Source organism: Diadema antillarum, unplaced genomic scaffold (genome assembly GCF_040938485.1).
Source record: "Diadema antillarum isolate AM-2024a unplaced genomic scaffold, OU_Dant_1.0 scf00000015, whole genome shotgun sequence".
NCBI classification, from domain to species: Eukaryota; Metazoa; Echinodermata; class Echinoidea; order Diadematoida; family Diadematidae; genus Diadema; species Diadema antillarum.
In genome coordinates, this window is record NW_027270904.1 from 3,073,155 (window position 1) to 3,099,207 (window position 26,053).

General features: G+C 37.9%; 1 protein-coding gene across 1 annotated transcript; it reads left to right on the plus strand.

The window, feature by feature from the left end:
- The first annotated feature begins 177 nt into the window (after window positions 1–177).
- Window positions 178–19,680, plus strand: LOC139724825 (nose resistant to fluoxetine protein 6-like). The gene is made up of 16 exons (XM_071635953.1): window positions 178–259; window positions 1,572–1,855; window positions 3,123–3,283; window positions 4,056–4,137; window positions 5,564–5,666; window positions 6,604–6,845; window positions 7,662–7,844; window positions 8,972–9,065; window positions 10,407–10,499; window positions 11,238–11,394; window positions 12,133–12,212; window positions 14,090–14,191; window positions 15,226–15,376; window positions 15,958–16,144; window positions 17,182–17,324; window positions 19,546–19,680. Exons 2-16 carry the CDS (start codon window positions 1,600–1,602, stop codon window positions 19,672–19,674), a joined length of 2,163 nt encoding a protein of 720 aa, XP_071492054.1. The 5' UTR covers window positions 178–259; window positions 1,572–1,599; the 3' UTR covers window positions 19,675–19,680.
- The last annotated feature ends 6,373 nt before the right edge of the window (window positions 19,681–26,053 follow it).

Below are 26,053 nucleotides of genomic sequence, written 5' to 3' on the forward strand. Positions count from 1 at the left end.
TTGATAAGAATCTATCTGTTTTGCACTTTAAACCCTTCAACCAACTCTTGAATGTACAGTGTAGTGCGGTTGCTTGACAAGAGTAAATATTGCGACATACCCATTCAACCGTGAGTATGAGGAAGACAGTGCCTACATTCATTTTGAATACAGAATTTTACAATTAAAATTTAGATCGGAATGAATGAGCTAGCGAGCTGAGCTGAGCCAGCTATTGGGTGCAGGACTACGCTGCCGAAATACGGAAATTGTGAATGAGGTAAACTATGTTTGACAGCAAATTGAATGAAAGTTATAGCCATTGCATGAATTTCTTGGGGCTGCAAGAATTGATATTCGATGATGTCCGTTTATGTTTGGTGGCTTCTTGTTCGTGCTGTTGCCCGATCTAGGTCAGTCCCACCCATTAGCCTTTGTGTTTGTTGGAAAACAGTAACATGCCTGGAAAGCATGCATGCATTCTCGCCTCTTTAGTAGGTTTATTATCTTTGGTGCCTAGAAGATTTAACATACAGAGCTGAAAAGGCCAAAGAGTAGCTAGGAGTCTAGGTGTGTGAGACCCAAATGACCAAAGTGAGAGAGAAAGCAGGGTGAGTGATCCTGTTTGGTGGGTGGGGGGGGGGGGGGGGGGGGAAGAGGGCCGAGGGTGGCCCCACTCCTCGATCCTCTGCTCAGGGGCGGATCCAGTAGGCCTAGTATTCCAGGATTCAATTCCTTAAAGAGGGGGTGCATAACCATTTACAAAATTAAAGGGGGGGGGGGGCATGCACCCCTCCCCCATTTTTTTTTCCTTTTTCTTTTCCTGGATTCACCACTGCTCCTTATCCTAGCTTCTCCAGTGGGAAGGAGTTTTAGCATTTTTGTGCTGTAGGCAGCATCTTGCAACCTGATCCATATAAATTAGTGGTCTAGTAACTACACGCAGCCGCTGTCGCACAGTGGCTGTGCTTTGCACATTATGCACAGCGGCGGTCTGGTCAGGCTAGTGGTCTAGATACTGTATAGCCGAATATTTCGCGAGGTTTTTATTTTCGCGAATTTCGCGAGTCCTTGGGGGGCTGCTATTCATGAAAAACAGGCGAAAATATTGACTCTGATCCTGATATGAATGTGAGGTACATATATGCACACATTTCTCCATTCAGTACAGGATTCCATGATCGCGAAATATATGGCGTACCGGTTATACACTATTGTATGTGTTCTATGATTAGTAATACGATGTTGCTGTAAGCGCATAATGTGTGTGTGTGTGTGTGTGTGTTTGGGGATTTATTTTGGGAGGCGTGAGTGAAAGCTTAACAGGCTTGTGAGCATGAGAAATTAGACCCCTGAGGTGTTATACCCGTACTCGTGCCTATTCAAAATGCGTGAGACTTTTTAATTGTTGATGTATTAGTGTCTGATTATATAAGGTTTTAACCCATTGATGACAAGTTTATTTTGCTGCCACATGCATTATCCATAGATACTTTCCCGAGTATACTGGAAACTAGTCTTCAAGAGATTAAATGTTCAAATAGATTCAGCAAGTTCATTTAATACCGTAATCCCTTTGCCTCCTTTTCAAGTGTTTTCAAGGCCAAGGTCAGTCGGTGAATGATGGCATCCAAGGTGCAGACTCGGCTCACTTCCGGCAAAGCTGTTGCAGCCTTGAAACAAATATTGCAAGTCTCCATGATCGCGTCGCTCTACGTCCCCAGTTCCTCAGGCTTCATGACGCCCACGATGGTGGGTAATATGCTGTCTGCGGGTCGTCCTCTGCTACAGCCACACAACCCATCCAAGATCTCTGAGCAGTGCGATGCAGAACTGGTTGAGCTGTTTGTAGATGGTGGTGAAAAACTGGTAAAAGGTAACATGCAGAGTTTTCTCAGCTCTGTACCTGTTAGGAGTGAGATTTTGGCAAGTTACTCTTGTCAAATTCATTGTTCATGGAGAGTTCATAGTTTAGGAGAAGTCTTGGATCATTAGTAAGTCATGGAGAAATATATACAACAGTGTACTGAACAGTACTGAACAAGGTGTTTCAGTAGACCTATTTGCCTCCTTACCCAGGGCAACTTCAGCTCACACTTCAGTATTAAGTGCAGAAAATATTTTTTGTTATGACCTACTGAAGTGCAACATGATTAATGAAATGTAGTTCATCTACTTTCAGTTTCAAGAAATGCACAAGACAATGCACAAATGCACTTGATTAATATGCAAATTTCTCCCCCCCCCAAAAAAAAAAAAAAAAAAAATCAAATCTTTTATTTTCATATGGTGAGATGTCGCTTATGTAGCATATCAAATAGTGGCAAAGCATAAACCTTGCTTCATGATCTGCCTTTTTGTTTATTTGTATATTTGCATTATTTTCATATTGATCATATAGACTTCCATTTACTTATTAGGTGATCCGAGAATCCCCCTTTCCTTACTTTATCTTTTTCTGATTTTTTTATGCTTCTCCTTCAAATTTCTATAAAATAACATAATTTTTTCTTTATTTTTCTTTCTTTCTACTACTTTCTGTGCAATAGATGAACAACAACAATGGCTATCAATCCCATATTTTGCACATGTTTAGTACATGTCACGTACATTATTTCATAAAATAACAACTACTTGATCGGACACCATCTTGGGTATGTAAATTAGGGTCAAAGGTCATAAATGTTTCATCCTGTATCTTGGTGAATACATGTCCTATCTTTCCCATATTTTGCACACGCAAAGACCATGTTACAAGAATCATTTCATAAAATAATCACTTTTTGCTTAGACGCCATCTTGGGTGTGCAAAGTGAGGTCAAAGGTCAAATATACTTCATTCTGTATTTCCGTTAGTGTATACGGAATTCGGTACCAAAGATGGCAGGTCTCACTCCCTTTTCTAAATGAGAATCCAAACATCACAAGGCCAATGTCCCGTCAACACAGATGAAACCTGTATGGTCATGAATATTTGGATCAGGACTCAAATCATTGATTTTGGAAGAGATCGGATCACCTAATTTGTCAGTGTTGACAAATTCCGGTTCTAGTTAATGTATTCATTCAATTGTTTGTCCCTTTATTACTCATTGTAATTTATATATATGCATACATATATGTTATATTTGTTCGGTTTTCAGTTCTTGATGCCACAGGGAAGCCCCAAGCTGGTATATTGGTTGGTAACTGGGCATGGCTGGGTCATTTTGACGAGTGCATGGGCATCTCTGGATTCAGGTATTGTGCAGCCTACTTCCAGGTGACACTGCCAAACATCACAATCATAGGTGTGAGTACCATTGTTTGATTTGCTTGTATTACTAAAGGATTTTTTTTTTTTTTTTTAATTCAATGGCGGATCCAGAGGGGGCGCACCAGGCGCCCCCTCTTTATTTTTGGTTAAAACAAAAGAAATTAAAAAGAAAAACGGGGATGCGTGCACCCCCCTTTAATTTTGCAGGTGCCTCCCCTTTACGGAATGCCTAGATCTGCCCCTGTAATTGATGAAAAATAACCTACAAATCATCACTATTGCTGAATGAAAAGACTGCAACAGTTCAGGATGTCTCTTAAGGACAATGATTCAAAGAAAATACAGTTTGTATGAAGAGAATTCTTAATATTTTTATTTTTTGTAGCATTCTGAAAGAGCACATGACTTGCCTCTGGAAAGCCCTGTTTAAAAGACCTTACCACAACAACTCGGCAACAACGTCCGGAAAACAAAATTCCTCCAAAATTCCAATAAAACTGCAGGAGAGAGCGAGGGGTACTGTGAATTTAACAGACACACACCGAAAAACCTTCTCCGGGTAGGTTTCCACAAAGGGGGTGTGTCCACTGATGTGACTACCATGCCTACCAGCCAGTAGTGCCTATTGTTCTAGATTATGCAAATACAATCATTGATCCCAACTACATAGAGATCACTGGCTACAATCCATGCACGTGATCGGCTTATGGCATGTCAATCATTCTCTGTCTGCAATGTTGTGCATGTGGGTTGAGTGTATCCAGGGAATGTTATCTTTTCTGTTTTTTCCTTGTTTGATTCTGCCTATTTCACTGTGAAGGAACCTCCACTGGTATGGGGATTGTGTGTTCCTGAATCTTGTTCCAATTCAGACGTCTTGTCATCACTGAACTATTTTGTAGGTAAGGATCTGTCTTCACCCCAGTCCCTCCAGCAATGAGTGTGCCATACTGTAAAAGTGGAAATTTTCACGGTGTTGAAATTTTCGCGCATTTCGCGCAACCAGAAACTAGCGCGAAAATAAAAGCACGCAAATATTTTTGCTTGCCATATGTTCCTGTGCGTGATGTCTTGATTGACAGGTGTTTTTAATTCCGCAGAATCTGATTCTGCGGAATTAAAAACACGCGAAACTCTTCTCACCCAGCCAAGCGCGAAAAATTAGTCGCACGAAAATATCCACTTTTACAGTGGTAGGCTGAGAGAGACTTTGTTAGGTTAAGCCCACTGCACACTATTTAACCTTCGGTCGCACAACTGGCAGACTTTTGGTCCAAAATAAATCACAATGGCCTCAGAATAAACACGCTTGTTTATTCCAGATCCGAAGTCGCTTAGTCATGCAACCGAAAGTCGTATACAAAATGTAGCTTGCCGCAGGCTTTAAATGCACTGCTAGATGTTCATACCTCACAATCAGAGAGGGCAGCAGATTTCTTTAGAAGTCACAAACTATCCTGATTGGCTGATGCCATAAATCTGGGCCTGTTGTTTAATGACAAATATGATGGTGGCAAACTGTTCTCAAACAGTCTGGAAGGGAGGAGGGATTTTTGAATGTTTGTAGGCTTACGATAGATGAGAATTTTAGCCCAAGTGGTAGATATTTCATGAACTGCATTCAAATACTGCCACATATTACCAGTGAAGTGACTAGAATATGCAGTGAGCATTTAAAGAATGTTGACAAACATGGAATGGTCTTATTTCTTAAATCATTGGTAGATTACGTTTGGATCTAATGATGCTTTGTTTCACAATGACATGACCAGGTAGAGGTTGTTGAGGAAAGGGTACTATCAAGGGTACTGACCAATCACAGGTGCTGTATGCACCCATGCAAGTAGCCATAACTTTCTACATGATCTTACTAATATTCATACTTATTGTTGGGGAAAGAATAGACAGAACTGATAAAAAAAATCTTAAGTCTGCTCAAAATCAGAAAGGAAGTACAATATTTTGCCAATGATAGACAGAAACATTAACTTAAATCTTCCTAAATATTTTATTATGTTTTAAGAATCAGTTGAAAAAAAGCAAATAAGAGGCTTTTGATAATTCTTCCATTAAGATAGGGATCATATGAAAGAAAATTTTTTAGTCAACATTGAATACTCAGTAGCGTGGGAAAATCTTGAGTTAGAAGGAAGGGACTCAAATATATTCAAGATATTGTATACCATAGCTTTATTACTGATCTCTATGTATTAGTACACACACAGCCAAAGAATCTTATCAGTTGGATGGAAGAATTTTAGGCTGATTTCTTAGAGGTTTATCTAAATATGACTTTTGTGCTTTCTGTTCTGTTCATATTCTTCCCAGAACAAGTAGAGGCACCCTTTAGCCTGTCTGCTGTGAATGGTTCTGCAGCGTTGTGTGCGACAGATCCCCCTGCAGCCTACAACACAGGCTTTATCATCACCGTGTGAGTTCCTATCACTGGCCTTAAACCCAATCTAGACTTGCATGGTCACTCAGATGTATGATAGTTTAAACCAGTTCCTATTCGTTGTTGCCCTGAATTCATTGTAAAGTAGCTCTCGTAATGGTTTTTCCTGTATATCCTTTTCCATATTCCAATAGGAGGTGTGTTGCACCCTCTTACCAGCTAGTGCGTACCATCTTGTTCTCATTTAAATGCTAGGTTATGATGAGAGAAACGTGAGCAGCCATTATGTGCAGCTGCCTGCTTGCCTAGCACCTGCCTGCTTGCCTAGGGCAAGTGAAATTGTGTGTCTGGCAAGTGAAATCTAATAATGTTTAAAGTTACCAGCCCAGGTTGAGGGGGGGGGGGGGTAAAATTTTTATTTTAACCCATTGAGGACGGCTGATTTTGTTACAACACACATTTTCCATAGACACCTACCCGAGTATACTCGGGACTTGTCCTCAACAGGTTAATGTGAAAATCAGTATTTTCTTTTTCTCTTGGGCAAGTTCAAATTTAAACATTGATGATTTTATTTGCCCAAAGGACAAGTAAAAAAAGAAAAGTTATTGATGGGCCATGCATTATCAGGTTTACTGTTCTTTGAAGTGGAAGAATACTTCATACACATTTCAAGAAAGTTTGCATATATGACAAAAGAGGTGTTATTTCATCTTCCTCTCATCCCTCTAATAGTCAAAGTGATGATTTATTCCATTTTGGAAAAATAAATTCATAATTAGACATATCCTTGGGTGCATAGTACAAAGAATTTCACATCATTGTGTGGTAGTTCATACAAATTTCATCTGATATTTTCAAGTATATGATTTGCAGTAGAATTCAGAGTTGTCAATTTGATGATGGCAGGATGATAATTTCTGCCGTCAAATCACTGAGCGACTTTCTGGGTTAACCTTGTGTTGTCCTGCAGGTGTCTCATAGCTGTCCTTAGCATCTTGGTAATAATGGGTGCCCTTGTGGACAAGACTCTGAGGTCCATCAACTACAAGGCCCCACCCACCACCCAAAAGCTCATCATCAACCGGAATGCGGCCACCGCCAGCACACACCCATACCAGAGGGTGGTGGATCCCACCCCTGAAGGGGGGCGGAGTGAGAGAGGGGACCAACCAATTGTTTCAGAGCCATGGGTGCCTCAGGAAATCCCAACAGGTGAGTAACATATCAGTAGTCCTTCCTAAGTCTTCAATACCCTGGGTGTAATTGTCATGGCACTTTACTTTGTAGTGGTGAATCCAGAGGGGGGTGCACCGGACGTGCGCCCTCCCCCTTTATGTTTTGTCAAAACAAAAGAAATAAAGAGAAAAAAATGAAATGGAACCTGGAAGTGGCACCAGAAATATTTTTTGCACCCCACACCCATTTGGAATTCATGGATCTGCCCCTGCTTCTGTGATCATTCCACACCTCAAACTTCAAGTTGAGGGCAAGGCCCAATGGATCACAAGGGGAAATGATAAATACTGGGTTCTACGGTTAGGTGTCAAATTTATATACACGTACAAGAATAGACCGAAATGCGATGATTTTTGTGACTGTCAATCAGACATGGCATTTACAAGAGTTTTACTGTATTAATAAGCTAAACAACTTTATATGCTGTTTTTCCTTACATAAATTGTAATGAGAGCCACCCATCTTTTCTATTCCCTCTTGCAAGAAAAGCTGTTGTTATGAATAATACATGATATATTTCAACAGAAATCCTTTACAACTATTTGTAATAATTCATAATGCAACAAGTGAAAGTGTCCCTGCAATGTGCTATAGAAATAAATGATAAACACAACTCCTGAACACAATCAAATGAACCAACCGTATACTCTTTCTGGGATGCAACTGCCAAGTGTTAGCAAAGATTGTATCAGATAATATTGCAATTACATACTTAGAATGAGGTGACAATTTCTGACAATACCCAATGCATACATGTATATTCTACTTGAACAAACTGTGTGTCCCATCCAGCATGTACCCAGGCATGGCATCAGTTTTTCCTCAGCTTCGCCGTCAACCGCAACCTCTCCAAGCTCATGAAGGCGGCGACAAGCGAGGGCAGCATCGGCTGTCTGAATGGAATCCGTGTAATCAGCATGTCATGGGTGATCCTAGGTCATCTTGTTACCTTTGTCCTACAAACAGGCACAGTAGGTGAGTTTTCTTCTGGTAGTGACAGGGTGTGTAGTCAATCACTCTTTTTTAAGCATACTATATCACACCATACTCGCACTAGAGGAGCACCCAAATGCTCCCAAAGTTAACGAAACCATACCACGTTGGTCCAAAAGCAGTATGGTACCATACCCATAACGCGTCAGAGAACTCTTGAACCTAGTTTAAAAGCATGCTGTATGTTGTAAAGAGAAGAGTGCGCTTAACACACAATACAAAGACTTGATTCTGTGCATTAGCAACACTGGGTTGTAGCGTGAGCAGGCAAAGTGATTGACACCATTCTTATGCAATGTGTGACCCCTCTGAAGTGAGTCCCAAACAGAACTCGCAAGGAACGCTATCTCCACAAAGCGCTTGAATACTCCTAATGGCAAATAATGTAGTGCAGGTACAGTATGGTACAGTTAGGTTCACTTTGGGCTCCAGATAACACAGCCACAGTTTCAGAAAGTCACAGTTGCTATATGTGCCTGATGAAGCACCTGTGAGCTATGCATCAGAGAAGCTCAAACTGTTTTCTGTCTATACTCTTATGCAGACAAATATTGTACATTTATTTATGTAAGCCGGTTTGCTTACATGTATCCCAACTCTTTGAATTTTTCTCTACTCTTGTACTTGGTATGGTGATTGGCATGCAAGCTGGAGCGCTTTGTTTGCCAGTTGGCTCACATGTCTGGAAACTTATTGTCAAAGACTAGAGATTACCTAATCCTTATTGTGTTCCTTGGCCTTTCTGTTGGAGTGAGCTGCATGTGCCAGTGGGCTCGTTCCCTTTACAACTAAGTTAAGTTTAAGTGGGATGGCATAATGCTTAAAAGAGTTTGGCAAATTGGGCTAAGTGTCTGGGAACCTAAAGGGTTAATTTGTGTTCCACTGAAATCAATGTTGGAGAGAAAGATCACTTGAAATGTTTAATCATCATTAGTAATCTGTGTTTAGTGTTCACAATCATTATTACATAATTTCTCGACCTGTTTTGTATCACTCTTAATGAAGAAATATAATTTTGAAAATAGTATGCTGTATTACACTAATGTTTTCATGGATTTTAATGCATGACACCATGACTTTTTTCAGTTGTTGTGTACATTCTTTAACAGGTAATGTTATGTATGGTTACAACCAGGTTGGAAGGTTTGGGTTCCAAGCTATAAACAATGCCTTCTTCTCAGTTGACTCATTCTTCTTTCTCAGGTGAGTGTTATTTCTTTCTTCTTTTTTTTTTTTATTTGGTTCTAAATGATGTAAAATCTCAAAGGGATCATATAGTTTTGGTTGAGACCTAACTTCAGGTTTCCAACATTTTTTGGTAAGATAATGAGAAATCTCTTATGAAATATGAAAGAGCATGTAATTCCAAGAGAGATTCAACGTTTATTTGATGAAAATTGGTTTTGAAATGGGTGAGATATCCTAAACACCGCAGTCCTAATAAAAGGTCTGTCCCACCTGTAATTAGGATCGCTTTGTTTTATTTTGTTTTTAGGATGTCTCAGCCATTCCAAAACCGACATTCATCAAATAAACTTTGAATTCCTCGTGGAATGGTATGCTCTGTATTATTACATATTAAAGTAGTTTCTTGGTATCTAGCAAAAAGTTAAAAGCCCAATCCTCTTCCTGCCTAATACTTTACGATCCCTTTAAAGTTATGGAGTTTTGTTTTTTCTTATTTAATGAAAGAGTGATACTTGTAGCAGCCTCATGCGAAGATGGTAAAGTGATGATGTCATTTATCTTACAAGTGCCCCACGAATATTCACAAAATCTTTTTTTTTTTCTTTTTCTTTTGATATGAAATCAGATAGGGATGTAAATGAATCCATGGTATAAAAAGATGCTTTTGGTAATGGTGCAATAACATAGCAATGATTACTTCTTTAGGGGAAGAAGTTGTATAAATGTAAAGTGTCAAACATGGTATGATTCTTGATATTTTGGTGCACGGGAAGGAGTTGGTGATGCCATCACATCATGTAATAATTATGCATAATATGTTGTTGCCACCAAAGCACTATTTGGTTAAAAACTTATGAAACTTTAAATTGTCACAAATCTTTAACCTATTATATAAATTCAATTCTCCCTTTTAAACTTGTTCCTTAAATTATGATAAGGCAAACATCATTTTCCATGCTTGTGGTAGAGTCTAGGTCAAGTGCTCATCACTGTGTCATATTTGAAGATATTCCTACGATTTTTTTTCCTGTATGTTCTTCTACTACTATAACATCTCAAAATATTTTAATAGTGAGAGGTCTGTGCACGGAGCAAACTTGAGCACACTGTACAATTCTCTCCCCCCCCCCCCCAAACATACAATATGTATTACCCAATTATTGACAAATTTTCACCGAGTGTATGACTAATTTTTCTGCATGCATTGAGTGAACATTATAATTTTCAAAACCCAGTACAACCTGATTATAGTTATATGCACATGAATGAAATTATAGTAAGTAGAGGCAAGAATATTGTTGAAATCATATGGAAATAGCATCATACTATTCAACCCTATATGTCCCCTTCAAACAGTGGCCTACTAGTGGCGTATATGACACTGGGTCGGATGGCAAAATCAGGTGGATCTGTGCCGTGGCTCTGGTTTTATTTTCACAGGTACTGGAGGTAAGAGGGACAGTTTTCTTTTGTTTGCATACATTGTTTCCATTATAGGAAAACAAATCATATTGGATTGAAGGCATATCTCTTAAAATATGATATGAATGAAAACTCAAGCAATAACCTTTGTTTCTGTAATTTCAGCAGTTTATTGAAGTCTCCATTGAAGTTTCCATTCTTAAGTGATTGTTCAATATTTTTGGCTGAAACGATAATAAACAAAAACTAAAACACATATACATATACATATTTGTAATAAAGCAGAGAGCTCTTGAATGTGGTGATAGGAAAATAATTATCAATTTAGTGTATATCAATAAAAGTGTGTAAGGAAGAGTTAGATAGGACTTCATGTACAGTGCACTCCTGTATAACAAACACAATTATAACAAATTTCTGATTACAACGAAGTAAAAATTCAAGCCGGAAAATTATCCGCTCTTTGTTCTTTATTGTTTACTTGTTCGGTTATAACGAAATTTCAATATAACGAAAGATAATTGCGGGTCCGGAGGACTTTGTTATAACAGGAGTCCACTGTATATGTAAAAACAATTTGGCATAATGCATTATATATACTACATTTCTTCGGTTGAGAATGATAAGGGCGATAAGTGTCCACAAAACCCATAGTGTTCGAGAAGACTTAAAGCCCTTCTCATTCTCAACAGACGATTTCATGTCTCATTTTCTGTTTTTCTTTTGCGTCCATTGTGGTTCCCTTTAATTTCATGCAATCTGTAGGCTAACTCCAGCATTGGGCGTGACCATGCTGGTACACCTGTACCTCAAACCACACCTTGGCACAGGCCCAGCCTGGCAGACTCAGGTCAGTGACCCAGGTTGTGAGAGATACTGGTGGACCAACATTCTGTACATCAACAACTTCTATGATAATAAGGTAAGAAAGAGAGACAGAATGAAGGAAAAATGAACGAGAAGGAGAAAGAGCACTGAACCCATTAGCATACTAACACATATATACCAATTACTCAGTATATGCAAAGAAAGTTTATCACTATTAGCCGACCTGTGAAAAGTGTACATCCACATACCGTATGTGTCATCACATACGGAATTTACAGACTTTATCACATGAAAATGGATTGTTTATGCCAAAATGTCTGACGATACTGCATTTTTCCTTGGGGGCAAACATTTGTTCATTCATTCATGTTTATGTTTACATTCCTATCGTACTCAGACAACACATGTGGCCAACTAGCAAATTAAAAAGCAAAAGTTAAACTGACAAAATGACAATCACATTAAATCAAATTTACCAGGTGATTGGTGGTACATGTATACGGTATTTTCCCTTGGCTTCAGACTTCTTTCAGACTAGTGTACTATACATTGTATGCATATGTAAAGATGGCTCTGTAACATCATAAAAATGTCCATTATGGGTGGCATATTAAGCTTGTAACTTTGCAATGTGAGTACCACAGTGGTTTGTAAGGGTTACTAACACTGCTCCTCAAGTATTGTCCTACTTACAAGTGATGTCCCACCTTCAAATGACGTCCTACTGCCAAATAATGTTCCAGCTTCAAATGTCGTCCCACGACGAAATGGTCTCATATCATACTAACTGAAATCACTTTCACCTTTTTTTTTTTTTTTACATTGATACCAGTGTATAGATTGGGTGTGGTATCTGGCCAATGATACTCAGTTTTTCATCATCAGTCCCTTCATACTGATTCTCCTCTACAGGTAACTTTAAGAACTCATTTCCTTTTCATTTTTTCTTTTTCTTTCATGTATGAATAGGAGACAAAAAGTGTGCATATATGTGTGTGTATATGTGTATTTGTGAGACTGTTGATAGTGATGAATGAACATTTACTTCTGAGCGGTCAGCATTTCTGCAGAGGTGCATAAAAGATGTAATTTTGACACCTATCATGCTTCTTTGCTGTTGAAGATTGTAAGAAACATTAACTTGTGAAAAATTCTTTCTCATCATATCCTTTAGCATTTGTGTGATTGTTAGAGATATTGCCTTTATGCCCTTAGAGCATGCACAAGTAGCTTCATCAGTAATCCTGCAATTCTCATATTTCTGCAGTGCATACAACAGGGCCCCATTTCATAAAATACCTAAGGATAGCAAACTCTTGCCAGAATGACAAATTTCAGTAGCAACAGCCAATCAGGGAGCAGGATTCTTATCGTTACCATGACATTTGCTGTTGCAGCAAGAGTAGCTATTGTTGCTATTTGATAATTGTAGCTTCATTTTGTGAAATGGTGCTCTGATGTTCTTTTTATGTTTGTGTAGTCTTAACTTTCCAATTGTCTTTCATTAATCTGGCAGAGGTTTGTTAGCAAAGTACGTGAGAATTAAAGTTTTTTTCATCCAGTTGTATTCGTAATCATGGCATTTACACAAGTGAGTCATCTTAACCTGTGATAAAGCACACACTTCTAATGCATTAGAATGCAGATTGATAGAAAACAGAACCAAGATTCTGTGTGTGTGTGTGTGTGTGTGTGTGTGTGTGTGTGTGTGTGTGTGTGTATGTGTGTGTGTTTGTATCTTTGTGTATGTCTGTATTCATTATGAAGACATTGGCATGCTTTGGTAGTGAAGAGGAGGCCTAATTAAAACAAATGTCTGCAGTGTAATACTGTAAAACCAGACGCATTTTGGCATGAAACTTTTGCAAATTGCTAATGGCATTCAGTGCATTGTGTGAAAAAAATTTGGGTCCATTTTACTCTCACGAATCTTTGCCTCTTACGAAATTCATGACAGTTTCATGCATGCGAGCATTTCTGGTTTTCCAGTACCATGACACTGGACATACACATAGAAGCAAAGACTTGAAATTATCAAAATCTTTTTAATACTTTGTTTGCATCTATTTGTGTGTGTGTTTATGCACCAGCAATTGCAGTGTTTAAATACTTTTCATATTCAAATTCAGTGTATGCAATCAAAGAAAGCAGCTCAGCAATGAAGTTATGACATATGATATTGCTGCAGCTCAATATGTAAAATAGGATTGTGAGAGAGTGTAAGAACAGTGGCTTTAGTTTGTGAGATCAACTGTTTAGTTTGTACAAGATTATAGAATCACACTGTCTTTTTGCATATTCAAGATAATTTTGCAGTCTTGCAACTAATTGGCAAATTGCCCTCATCGATGTATATGAACACCCATATCAGTTTTTAGAGTAATAACCATGTTAAAAGCATGAGCATACATGCTGGGGTGGGATACAGTATACTGTATGGCCATGATTTTTAGCATGGCTATTACTCTAAACACTGAATACATTATTGATGTTCATTTTCGTTGATGAAGGATGATTTGTCAATCAGTTGCAATAAAAACAAAATGCAATGCAAGAATCATTAATGTGCTAATTTTGCTAACTCAGATTGTAGAGTATCTTGATGTGAAACAGCATTTACTTGCTGATCTTGCTATCCTGTCAAAATATGTTGGAAGAAATAGATAAATGAGTAGATAAATTTGAATGTTATAGTCTGTTTCTATTATCATGTTTCATACACATTTAAGATTTGGGTGCCTTCAGGCATTGATGCACTACATAACATATTACTCATTTCTCCCTTTCAGGAAACCAGTTTGTGGGTTCTTGTCTCTGGCAGTGCTAACTATCATCAGTATTGTGGTAACAGCATATCTTATGGTGAAGTACAAGTTCCGAATAGATGTTGTGTAAGTCAGCAACATGCACTTTTACCACTATACATGTACATTAGAACCATGTTAAAGTCACATAGCCCTGGTGGTTTAGATGAATGCATACTTGGGTGCACAGCGCAAGTTTCCTACAGAGACCTAGTATGTTATCAACTCCCTTTTAGCACTTACGCTGTAACCCACTTCCATGAGTTTGCAGAAGTCAGATCCACTGTAGTCAGTGGTCGAATCACAGTTTGGCTCGTGGTGACAGCTGTAGCAAACTTCTTCTGTAACGTCATACTAAGAAGCACGCACCCTGGCATTATACTATAGACTTGCGTGATGCGTGCGGAAGACAACATAGGCAACGTTCCCTAGCAACACCTACGTGCTTTGCTCTTGATGACAGCTCAACTTCAGCAATCTTCGTATCATTACTAACATGATCAACATTATCATCCAGCTGCGCCCCCACAACTGCCAGGTGTACGCGTAATGTAATGGGAAGGCTGCCGACTCAAAATAGACAGTGCTTGGGAATCTCAGTAAGGAATTATGTACAGTTTTATCACTAATCTCTATGTTAGTGCTCTAGCAAGCAGAATAATCTTGACTTGTGGAGTCGTTATTGATGAGGGTATACATCAGTGCACTTGAGGCATTTCAGGGACAGTGTGTTCTCATGCATCATTTAAGGCGTTACCATGGTAACAGCCTCCTGAGTTTGCCCAAGTCCCACGAGATATATGTAGCAAGCCAGATTATTGAACAACCCTACCCAAATACTGTAAAACATGATATATTCGCGGCATGAAATTTTCGCGAATTGGAGCCGACAGCCTTTTTCGTGGCATGAAATTTTCGCGAATTGCCACTGGCGTTCAGTGCATGTAGTGTAGAAAAAAAACTTTCGCGTGCATTTTAATTTCGCGAATTTTGGTGCTCGCGAAATTCGCGAAATTAAAATGCACGCGAAAATTCCTTGTTTTACAGTATGAGACATCACTTCATATACTGTTAAATGCATTCATTCCTTGTGATGTGTTGTCTGTTGTTCACTATGTCAGGTTTTTCGCAGACCCCACCTCAAATCCCCTCCACTCGTTTGAGAACGAGATCTACGTCAAACCGTACTGCCGCATCGCGCCCTACTTGGTTGGCATGGCAATGGGATATCTTTTGCATAACTACAAAGACAAGACATTCAAACTTCATCCAGTAAGTACAGTAAACTGACAATGATTTATTTTCCCCACCCCTCCCCAGAGTATTTCCAATCCATATCGTCTGTGAAAAACTATGTCCAGGCACCCCTTCTATCTTAAGTTCTGAATAGATTCTCATGACATGAGTAGTCTCACTTCTTAATTTTTTCAGAGATTACTCACAGGCAGGAACCATTTCAAGTGTAAATGGCTGAGTGTTTGCATTGAAATGGAATGCATTAATTCTTTCCAAGTCCATCTGTAACACCCATTTAATGTCTGAAAATAATTGTATGTTTAGAGATTTCTTCTTGCATACGAGGCAGTGGCAGCTAAGTAACATCTCTCAGGTGTTCTAGCTATTAAATGTACATACAACTCGTACTTTGCACCTCATTACCTGTTTTCATGTAACAATCAATCATTTGTGATTTTTATTTTGGTCTTTGTTATCCCTCACTGTTCTCTTCCATGTTAACGTGATTGGACTGTTATTACTTTCATCCACAGATGTTGGTTTATTGGATACTTTCTGTTTATTATAATCGATCAAAGAAAATGCTTACATTTTTGGTTCCATCTAATTCCACCTAGATCCTTGTAGCCACAGGGTGGGCCATGGCAACAGCCGTCGCCATGGCGCTTGTTTACGGGCTCTACGGTGACTACCACGGCCACCCCATCCCTGTGGTGGGACGCGCTGCCTACATGTCTCTCTCCAAATTTGCGTGGGGGGTGTGTCTATCGTGGGTCGTGTTCGCCTGCCGATTCGGATATGCAGGTAAGTTCAGCATTGCTGAAGTGCATACGCAATGTATTCTAGCAATGTTGTGGCACTGCGAGACAAGTTCACCTTCATATACGTTGTACATGTGAATTGAGAGAATGCAGCATTATTAATGGGACCCACTAGTAAAAGTTTGAGGCAGATTGGATGGTCCGTTCAAAAGTTATGAAATTTCAAAGTTTCAGCACTGGATGTCGATGAGAAGACTACTAATCGCATGTGGTGTCACATGTTTAGAATGATTGAAAAGAAAATACTGAGTAAATTCAACTTGTTTTCACATTTCTCACATAATAAGAGAGCATTTCACTTGCCTCTTTAGAAGGGAGGGGGAATGATATTGTCCTTAACGTACTGTATACATTGTTATTTTCACAAATTGCAACTGGCATTCAATGCATAAAGTGCAGACAAGAACTTTTGCATGCATTTAATTTCGTGAATCTTGGCTCTTGCGAAGTTTGCAAAATTAAAATGCATGCGAATATTCTTCGGTTTACAGTATCTTGCACTGTGTTGGTCTGTTATACCGTATGTCCCCCCCCCCCCCCCCCAAAAAAAAAAAAAAAAATACAACAGGACCCTCCACAATGATATCTTTAAAGATAGTGAATCAATCCAAATACAATTTCAGGGTCTGAAACTACAGTATAACTTATTGCCCACATCTTACAGAAACCCCATCTGATTTGCTTCAGTGGTCAAAGAGAAATGAGGAGTTTTGTAGAGCATGTCAGGAATCCCTTCCCTCCGGAAGTTCTGTCCATTGTGTTCACACATAAATGTGCAGTTCCAAGAGCATCCAAGTGCTAAACTTGGAAGAATCAGACTCATGATGTGCTTTACAACAATCCACATTCCTTTGTGACCGCTTAACCAAATTTAATGGGGTTTTCTTCAAAATAGAGCTAAGATGTTATATTCTAAGACCTTGAAGTAGCATTTAGATGATTTAATCATATTGGAAGTTATCAATGCAAAAATCCGATTGTAATTTTTTTTTTTTTTTTTGACATATTGTATTTTACCAGGTTGGGTCAACGATTTCCTCTCATGGGAGCTGTGGATACCAATGAGTCGACTGACCTACTCAGCCTACCTTCTCCACCCAATCATCCTAAACATCTACTCCTTCAACATGATCAACCCTTACTACTTCTCCTACTTCACTGTGGTAAGTTTGCGCTTCAGCCTTTCCAAGAAGGAAAGAAATGTAATAATGATGGCATCATCTCCTCATCTCCTTTGCATTTGTGACCGCGCATTACAAAACCAACAAAAAGTCGCAAGCCCTGTTTTTGCGTGAAAGAGCAATTTTTCTTCTATGTAGTTCTAAAGTTTTGGTCAATAAAATAAATGGAAAATGGCAATTTTAGCTATTTCTCACAGAACCATTTTTTTTTTAATAGTGTGATTAAGTAAGCCTATGTGTCAGAGGTGCTTTTTCAATAAGACCGTTTACACACTGTTTGTTTTCAACTCTGATAACATTTGAAAATATAGTGCTACTGCATTTAAAATTGGTATCAGTCATGAATAGAATATGTTCCATGAAAGTGGAAAATTTTAGCTTAATCTGATAATCCCTTCATTGTGATATTACAGAGTTTTACATCCTATTTTTTGTTCGCCCCATTTATTGCACAGAGCACAGCTTTGTGAAATTAGGCTTGAATAGACCCTAAACTTGAAGCCCCTTTTCTCAGTAAACACTTTTCTCGGGTGTGTTCTTTCTTTCCATGTTTTAAACAGGTTAGGAAGGTCCAGTTCTATTGAGTTGTACATCATTTTAAAGCTTAAGAGTCTGCTCTTTCAGAATCTGTTTCTAACAGATAATCCATGTCAGGTGACTTTTTCTTGGTTTTATGATGCAGGGTCACATTTGTAGTTTGACGGATGTCGCTGTTTCATTACAACATGTTAAAGGACAAGTCCACCTTTATATACATAAGGATTGAGAGAATGCAGCAATATTAGTAGAACACATCAGTGAAAGTTTGAGGAAAATTGGACAATCCGTTCAAAAGTTATTAATATTTTAAGTATCTGCGCAGTCACTGCTGGAAGAGAAGACTACTACAGTGTATGATGTCATATGCGTACAACTATATAAGGAAAATAAAAAGAGAATTTCACAAAACTTTACTTTTTGAATAAAGTACACATTTTTTAGACTTGCTACTGATGTATGTTAAGGGTAATATTATTCCCCGTGCCTTCTGAAAGAGAGAAGTCAAGCGTTCTTTTGTTATGCGAGAAAAATGGAAATATGTTAAATTTTCTTTATTCTTTCGTTATATCGTTGTACTCATGTGACATCACAAGCCATAGTAGTCTTTTCATCCAGCCGTGACTGAGCAGAAACTTCAAAAATTCATAACTTTTGAACGAATTGTCCGATTTTGCTCAAACTCTCACTGATGTGTTCTACTAATATTGCTGCATTCACTCAAACCACATGTCTATGAAGGTGAACTTGTCCTTTAACTGCCTTATCATACACCAAACATAAAGTGTATCTCACACCAAAATTGAATTTTCTGACATTGTAGTTTATTGTATTGGTAATATCGCTGAGAAATCTGATAGTGTGAGGTAGCTCCCATACAGAGATATTGAATTAAAAAGATCAGCCCCAAACACGTAAAGTTACAGGCACCTTGATCTAAAACTAGTCGTCTAGCGTTGTAAATTGCATTCAATTGCATACTGTAAAACGAGAAATGTTCGCGTGCATTTTAATTTCGCGAGCGCCAAGATTCGCGAAATTAAAATGCACGCGAAATTTCTTATCTACACTATATGCATTGAACGCAAGAGGGAATTCGCGAAAATTTCTTGCCACGAAAAAGGCCATCGGCTCCATTTCGCGAAAATTTTTACAGTAGTTTGATAGCTTTCTGTGCAAACTTCGATGTACGGTATCGCTTTTCGAACTCACAGATGCAGGCACGTACATGTAGGCGTATCAATAAGCGAGGTGATACTGATAGAAAGTATTTAATGAAGATATTTGCACACAGATACAAGCTAAGGAAATGTGCACACACCAAAGGGCTAAGTGTGGCTACTGTTTCACAAACTTTTCGACTAATGCAGCATGCATGGTCTTGGATGGATATTAAAAATCAATATTTCTCAGTTGTGGGTGCTTTTTTCGATGAGCAAGAACTTTCTCTAGGGTACTAAGGACATGTTCTTACACCTCTCAAATTTAAATTTCAGGGTACAGATATACTTTAATTGAAATATTCATCTGTGTTTCTTCATATTCCTGTAGCTTCTGAATTCAATTTTAGTATGGAGTGATTTTTCACTTTAAGTATGAGACAAATGAAAGAAAAAAGCAATTCATGAATTGATTTCTCTGTCATTCTAATCTTTCTTTCTTCCAGCCATTTGAGTTTGCCGGTGTATTCGTGTTGGCGTACAGCGCTGCTGTCTTGATGGCGCTGTTAGTAGAGTTCCCGCTTGGAAACCTGGAAAAGATGATGATGCCCTCAAGTAAAACAAAGGCGAGCTGAGATTCCTGATTAGACGATATTTGATGTAGTTCATCTGAGAAAAATATAATTAGACAGACCTGCAACGTCATAAAACTTGTTTATCTTGTATTTGTTATTAAGCTATATCTGATACTGGTATTTACTATTATCATTCCAGTGACTTTGTGTAATGATAAAGTGAAATTTAAATTCTTATTGTGAATTTTTATTTCTCTAATTTTCAGTAAAAACGTATCCATGTACACGCTTTTCTCAGTATTATGGTGGAGATTGAATGATATAATCGTAATAATAGCATAAAACAGCAAAGATGAATCCATGATCTATGATGCTGTCTTGTTTTCCATGCTGATGTGCTGTTCGCACTCCCATCAACGTCCTTTTCAATGAGATAAATTCCTGAGTTCGAGAAGGGATTACCTCACCTGTGATAATGTCAAGTTTTGCTGATTCTGCTGGAGGCTCCCCGAAAACTCTGCTATCTCTTCATAACTTGGCATACGACAATCTTCAAAATTAATTCAAATCGATGAAATTCATGCATCAAGTTGTTTTTATTGCAACTGAGTGACAAATTGCCTTACATCAATGTTAGTGGGCACTGAATTAATCAGCGTTTTAGTAGTAGCCGTGATAAAAGATATTTACATTACATATTAAACACACTCTACATCTGTGTAAATAAGCACTAAACTAATCAGTGTTTAAGTAGTAGTCATGATTAAAAAAAATGTTTAACATGGCTACTGCTTAATACTAATTAATTCAGCGCTTATTTACATTGATGTAAGGTAATTTTTCAATCAGTTGCAATTTTCAAAATGTATTTGAGGTGACGAGACCACATATCTAATTCAGCATATGCATAATTAAAACCTCCTGAACCACTTTTGAAAATAAAAAAAAAATGCTAGAGTGTTAACATTCCTTACCAAAAAGTGCATGCTAAATCTAAGATCTGAAGATAAATGAAGAAGATTTCTGTGACTTCTGATAAAGTAAATGATGCATGTAAGACGATATATCAAATTACCGGTCACATGACTAAAATGACAAGATAAGATCAAAGGATTCCTCAATGACTGCAGAATGATTCTTTTCCCTTATCAAAAAATTTTGCTTATCTCCATCCCAGAATTGCTGAGTGTAATGCGATTATCTAATTGCAACATGTATGTCATATGCTGTTTGCCCATAGCTGTGCAACATTTATGATTTTCATATAGAATATTTTAGCTTAAGCTGTGCAATACTTAGTTTTATGGAGATATGTGTTGGCAGTATTGTACATAATATGCTGCACTTGCTTGATTTAAAGTGTGTGTCACTGACAAAATCATCAGTAGTTTTTTTTTTAAGTGTTTTTAACTTACAGCTGCTTTTCAATGAAATTTTATTGGAATGAGGGTAATATGATGAAAAAAAAAAAGATAAGAGCTGGGACTGAACATCTCAAAGCATTTAAAGAAGCTTGAATTACACTGTATTGTCATCTGTTCATGACATAATTTTTGCATATCCTTTAAAAACAGCATTTTAAAGTGTATTCGTGTACAGTTTTCATGGACTTTGTAATTGTGCAGTTATGCTTGAGTAGAACATGTACTATCTGAAATACACAGACAAAAAAGCTACAACAAGTAAACAAACCCTGAAGCTAAATTATTTGTATGTTTGTAAATTACTTGAATTATGCTCAGGAAAAGATCTGTTAAGCCCAGTTCAGAAATACTATATGGATTTTATTAGTATGTCTATGCAACAATTCCGCTGAAAAAAAGGAATCAATAAAAAACATTGCTCATGAAGATCTTGCTTCTTTGTTTGCTTGATTAAAGTCTTGTAACTGATTGACAAAAGGCCCTACATTGAAGTAAATTAGTGCTGAATTGATCATTGAGTTATTAGTAGCCATGACAAAAGAAATTATGAGCATACATACTCAACCTCCTGATCTCCTGACAAGCGTCATCTCCACTAGACCACCAAGTTCCCGCCCGACAGCCAGTACTGGTTCTTATCCTTATAGCATGCAGTGGCTACTGCATAATATTATGTGTTAAAATTAAAGAAATTCTTGTATTGAATTGTTTTCATTACAACTGACTGACATATTGTCCTACACCGATGTAAATAATTACATTTTTGTTGCAGCTAATAGCAAAGTGCCCTACATTAACATAAGGATTCCGTTATGTTGAGCAATTTGTCAATCAGTTGCAATAAAAACAACTTGATATAAGAATTCATCTATTGAATGATTGAAATCTTTCAGTCGATAAATTGTAAGTGTTGGTCCTATCCATGAGTATGTGTGAGCCGGATAAAGTCACAGAACAAATTCTGCTTTACTCTTTTGAACTCTTAAGTTTGTCGGGGATATACAGCGTATAGAGCTTATTCTGCTTTATGTACACAAACCTTCATCAAAATGGTAAGAAAGCCAGTCCTAAAATAAGCTCTGTTCCTGAAAGTGTTTATCTTTTTACACTTCAGCTACACTATCGAATGGCGAATTTATTGACATAATGTAATTAAAAGTTCGCCTCCGCCATCTCCCTCCCCTTTCCGGTACCCATGATTTTATGATGCAATCATCCAACGCCGTAGACAGGTCCTGAGACCTGGGTGGTATGACTTGCGGCCCAAACAGGCAATCACAGTATGTCCAAATGACCACACACACACACACACACACACACACACACACACACTCACATGTGGTATCCGGATGGAGAATATGAATATGTTTTGTGGGCAAGTAACTCAAGCTATGGAGCGATCGAATAGCGGGGGGAGGGTCCGGGAGGACTGAAATTCAATGATCTGGAGGGTGTTTCAAAAAGCTGTTCGTAAAGTTACGAACGACTTATGAGCGACTGGTGATCAGTTCTTGTGCTGAATTATGGAAATTCTGATAAGTATAGCACATCAGAACTGATCGCCAGTCGCTCGTAAGTTGTTCGTAACTTTACGAACAGCTTTATGAAACACCCCCCCCCCCCCCGTGTACATTTTTGGGGGAGTATTTGGAAAAACTTTGTATCTTAAAGTAGCAAAATCCTAATATTCATGTATATGGATTAGTGGTATCCGCAATCCGCGTGTGGTGTTCATTTTGTACTGTAAGTTTATGGGAAATGGACCAAAGGGAAGGGTGTGGAGGTTTTACACTTTTAAAACTCGCAAAACTTTTTGAAATTTAACGATTTGGTGCACACGTTTTTGGGAGGTTTTGAATGTTTTCAATCGAAAATTTAAATTCAAGGCAACTTTAATCGCTGATGTAGTATTACAAAAGGGTGCATTGTTTTCCGCGTCCGCGTGATAACTCGGTCTACGGAAATGGAAAAATGGGGGAGGTGTGGGAAGAGGTATCCCCCTCCCGCATGATGGAGCTTTTGCATTTTTAGAACTGAAATTCAACGATCTGGTGCACGCTTTTGGAGAATATTTGGAAAATTTTCAATCCAAAAGAAAAAAATGAATATCCAAGGACACTGCGAATGTCTAAATTGTGGTATCTGTAATCACCTCTCTTTCCGCGTGTGTGTTTCAATTGTGTACTTAGTTTATAGAGGTGGGACAAGGGGGAATGTGTGGAACTTTTGAATTAAAAAAAATATATATTCAACGGTTTGCTGATTATCCAGATCGTGATATGGCTTATTGTCGGCGGAGCAATAATTATTGTCAGCGGAACGAATGTCGGCGGGGCATTATGTCATGAAACCAGTGAGAGAACTCTCGGAATAAACTTATCTTTACAGAAACCAATGTACTAACACATAGCACTTTAAGCTCTATGCCTCCAGGTTCAAGAGAAAACAGTTTTAAAGATATTCTTTAAGTTGGGGGTTTTGGGGACCATGGGGCGGTCTGGTATCCAGAGTTTGTTATTTCGAGGGTTCATTAATCCAAAAATAAAATAAATTCGTTATTCCTCGGAAGGTTTGTTATTACGAAAATGAAATAATGTTCAGTAATCCGAAAAAAAGAAAATTGATTAAGGTACTAAATATACCATATCATTTACGAACCCTCAGAATACCGAACTGTTTACCCCCACCCCCCCCCCCCCCCCACCCCACGGCGGCGTGTTTTTTTTTTTTAGACGGCACAGATTGGGGACCCTAACCCTAACCCTCAAACCCTAACCCTAACCCTAACCCTAACCCTAACCCTAACCCTAACCCTAAACCCTAACCCTAACCCAACGTGTTTCCCATAGGGTTAATACGCGCCATGCCCCAATCTGTGCCGTCTAAAAAAAAAAAAAAAAAAAAAAAAAAAAAAACGCTTCCCGTCTTACGTTGCCATTTCGTTATTTTTCGCGAAAAATGACCGAACTGCGGTGAAAAACAAACATACAAAAAGCAAGAAAACAAACTAAAACGAACAAACTAGCAAACTAAAACGAACAAACTAGCAAACAAAGATGGACTCGCGGGATACGTATATACACATGGGCACGTACCCTGAAGTAAATTGTTCTTACTTCTGTGGACACGTACACCGCAGTAAAACCGTTGCTGATAGAGGGCTAAAGTACTCCTCTTACCATAGAATATACCATTTCTGTTTAGTACTCCACTATGCCGATCGGTCTGGACGGCCCTGCTTCGGATGCACCCCAATAGCGAGGTTAGCTCTGCTACACTGTTAAAGGAAAACAAAACCAAATACAAATGTGGATTGAGTAAAAGCAGCAATGATAGTAGAACACGTCAGTGAAAGTTGCAGGAAAATCCTGCAATCTAGATGCAAAAGTTATAAATTTTTCAAAGTTTCGGTGACATCATTGCTGGATAAGGAGACTACGCTTCATGCTGTCATTTTGTACAACAATAAGCCATTTTTTTTTTCAGTTCAGTTCAGTTCTTTTATTTAACACTTGGCATAAAACATAAAAAGATACATCGCAAAATATTCAAAGATCATGACACTTGTACAGAAAAAGGAGAAATTATGCAAGTGTAAGGAATCAGCAGAAAGGCCGAGGCCTTATATAAAAGCTGAGACCCTGAGATAATCATAATACTTATAACCTAAACGCAATACACACACACACACACACGCAGTAATCACATAACACTATACCTGGATGGAATTACAATGTACAAAATACCTGATCATACACACAGACAATGTTCCAATTTTATAAATGATATAGTTTCCTATGAAAGTTATTACACATTATTCAACAAATATCGTTTATATCTCCTTTTAAAACAGTTTAAACTTTGACTTTTCTGGATAATTTCTGGCAAATGAGTCCAAATAAGCGGTCCTGAGAAAAATACACATCTCTTATACACAGATGTTCTAATTTGTGGCAAATGAAAATGATGTAAATTTCTTGTATTATGACTATGGACGCTTTTATTCAGTTTAAAACACTCTAAAAGAAACTTTAATAATAAATTATTTTGGAAAGAATACATAAAAATTGCAACTTGAAATTTATACATATCATAAATGTTAAGAAATTTCAACTGCAAAAGCCATTTCGTAGTTCCTCTTTGTTCATGATCAGAAATAGGGTCATTTTTGTCATAACAGGCATGTACGTAGGTTTTCAAATTCACCGAGATAAGCATCAGTGATGTAATGACTGTTCCTGTAATCCTTATAAGTAGTGGCTGCCAACATCCATTAATTTTTTTCATTAAAGCCCTGTATTAATTCTTGGCAATGATGATAGAAAAAAGCGAATACATGTACACTCAATGCGAATCAATAAATGGATGCTTCCCACAGGTCACCTGCTGGTTAAATTGTTTGAACATGAATTCCAAAGGTTGATGTGTCGGGCAAGTCTATACATTATGTCGTATAAAAAAATAGTGACGCGCCTAAACAATGAAGAAAAAAACAAAGGTCATTTTCTGAATGTACACTTGAGCTAATTACGAAATGGTCTATAATAATTATCAAGAAAGTATAAAAACACAACATATTTTCACTTTTCTACCTTAGTGAAAGAGCACTTGACTTACTCTTTCAGAGAACAGCAGGGTGAATAATAGTACCCTTTCACTAGATACAATGTCAGTGACAAGTAATTCGATGAAATGTGTGCTTTTTATTAAAAATTGTTTTATGGAAGTCTTATATTTCTCGATACTATTTACTGTTGTCCAAAATGACGTCATGAACTGAAGTAGTCTTCTTGTCCAAAAATGAGAACACCGGAACTTAAAAAAAAAAATGAAGAGTTTATTTGCAAAAACCGATAAGTCCATATTTGCCAAATGGAGATATTTGCGATTAAAGGTCAAGAAAAATAGAATAATAAGAAAATGTTTACTTCTTTTGACCATAACTTCAAAAATATACCTTTATATGTAGTGACCAATACATCATTTAAAAGGCATTATTTTGTACTTTATGACAG

Bases quoted from the DNA above. Each gene is read 5' to 3' on its own strand.
- LOC139724825 (XM_071635953.1), top strand. From the start codon at position 1,600: ATGATGGCATCCAAGGTGCAGACTCGGCTCACTTCCGGCAAAGCTGTT. The intron at 7,845-8,971 runs GTGAGTTTTCTT...ATTCTTTAACAG, and splicing joins CCTACAAACAGGCACAGTAG to GTAATGTTATGTATGGTTAC. The intron at 9,066-10,406 runs GTGAGTGTTATT...CCCTTCAAACAG, and splicing joins GACTCATTCTTCTTTCTCAG to TGGCCTACTAGTGGCGTATA.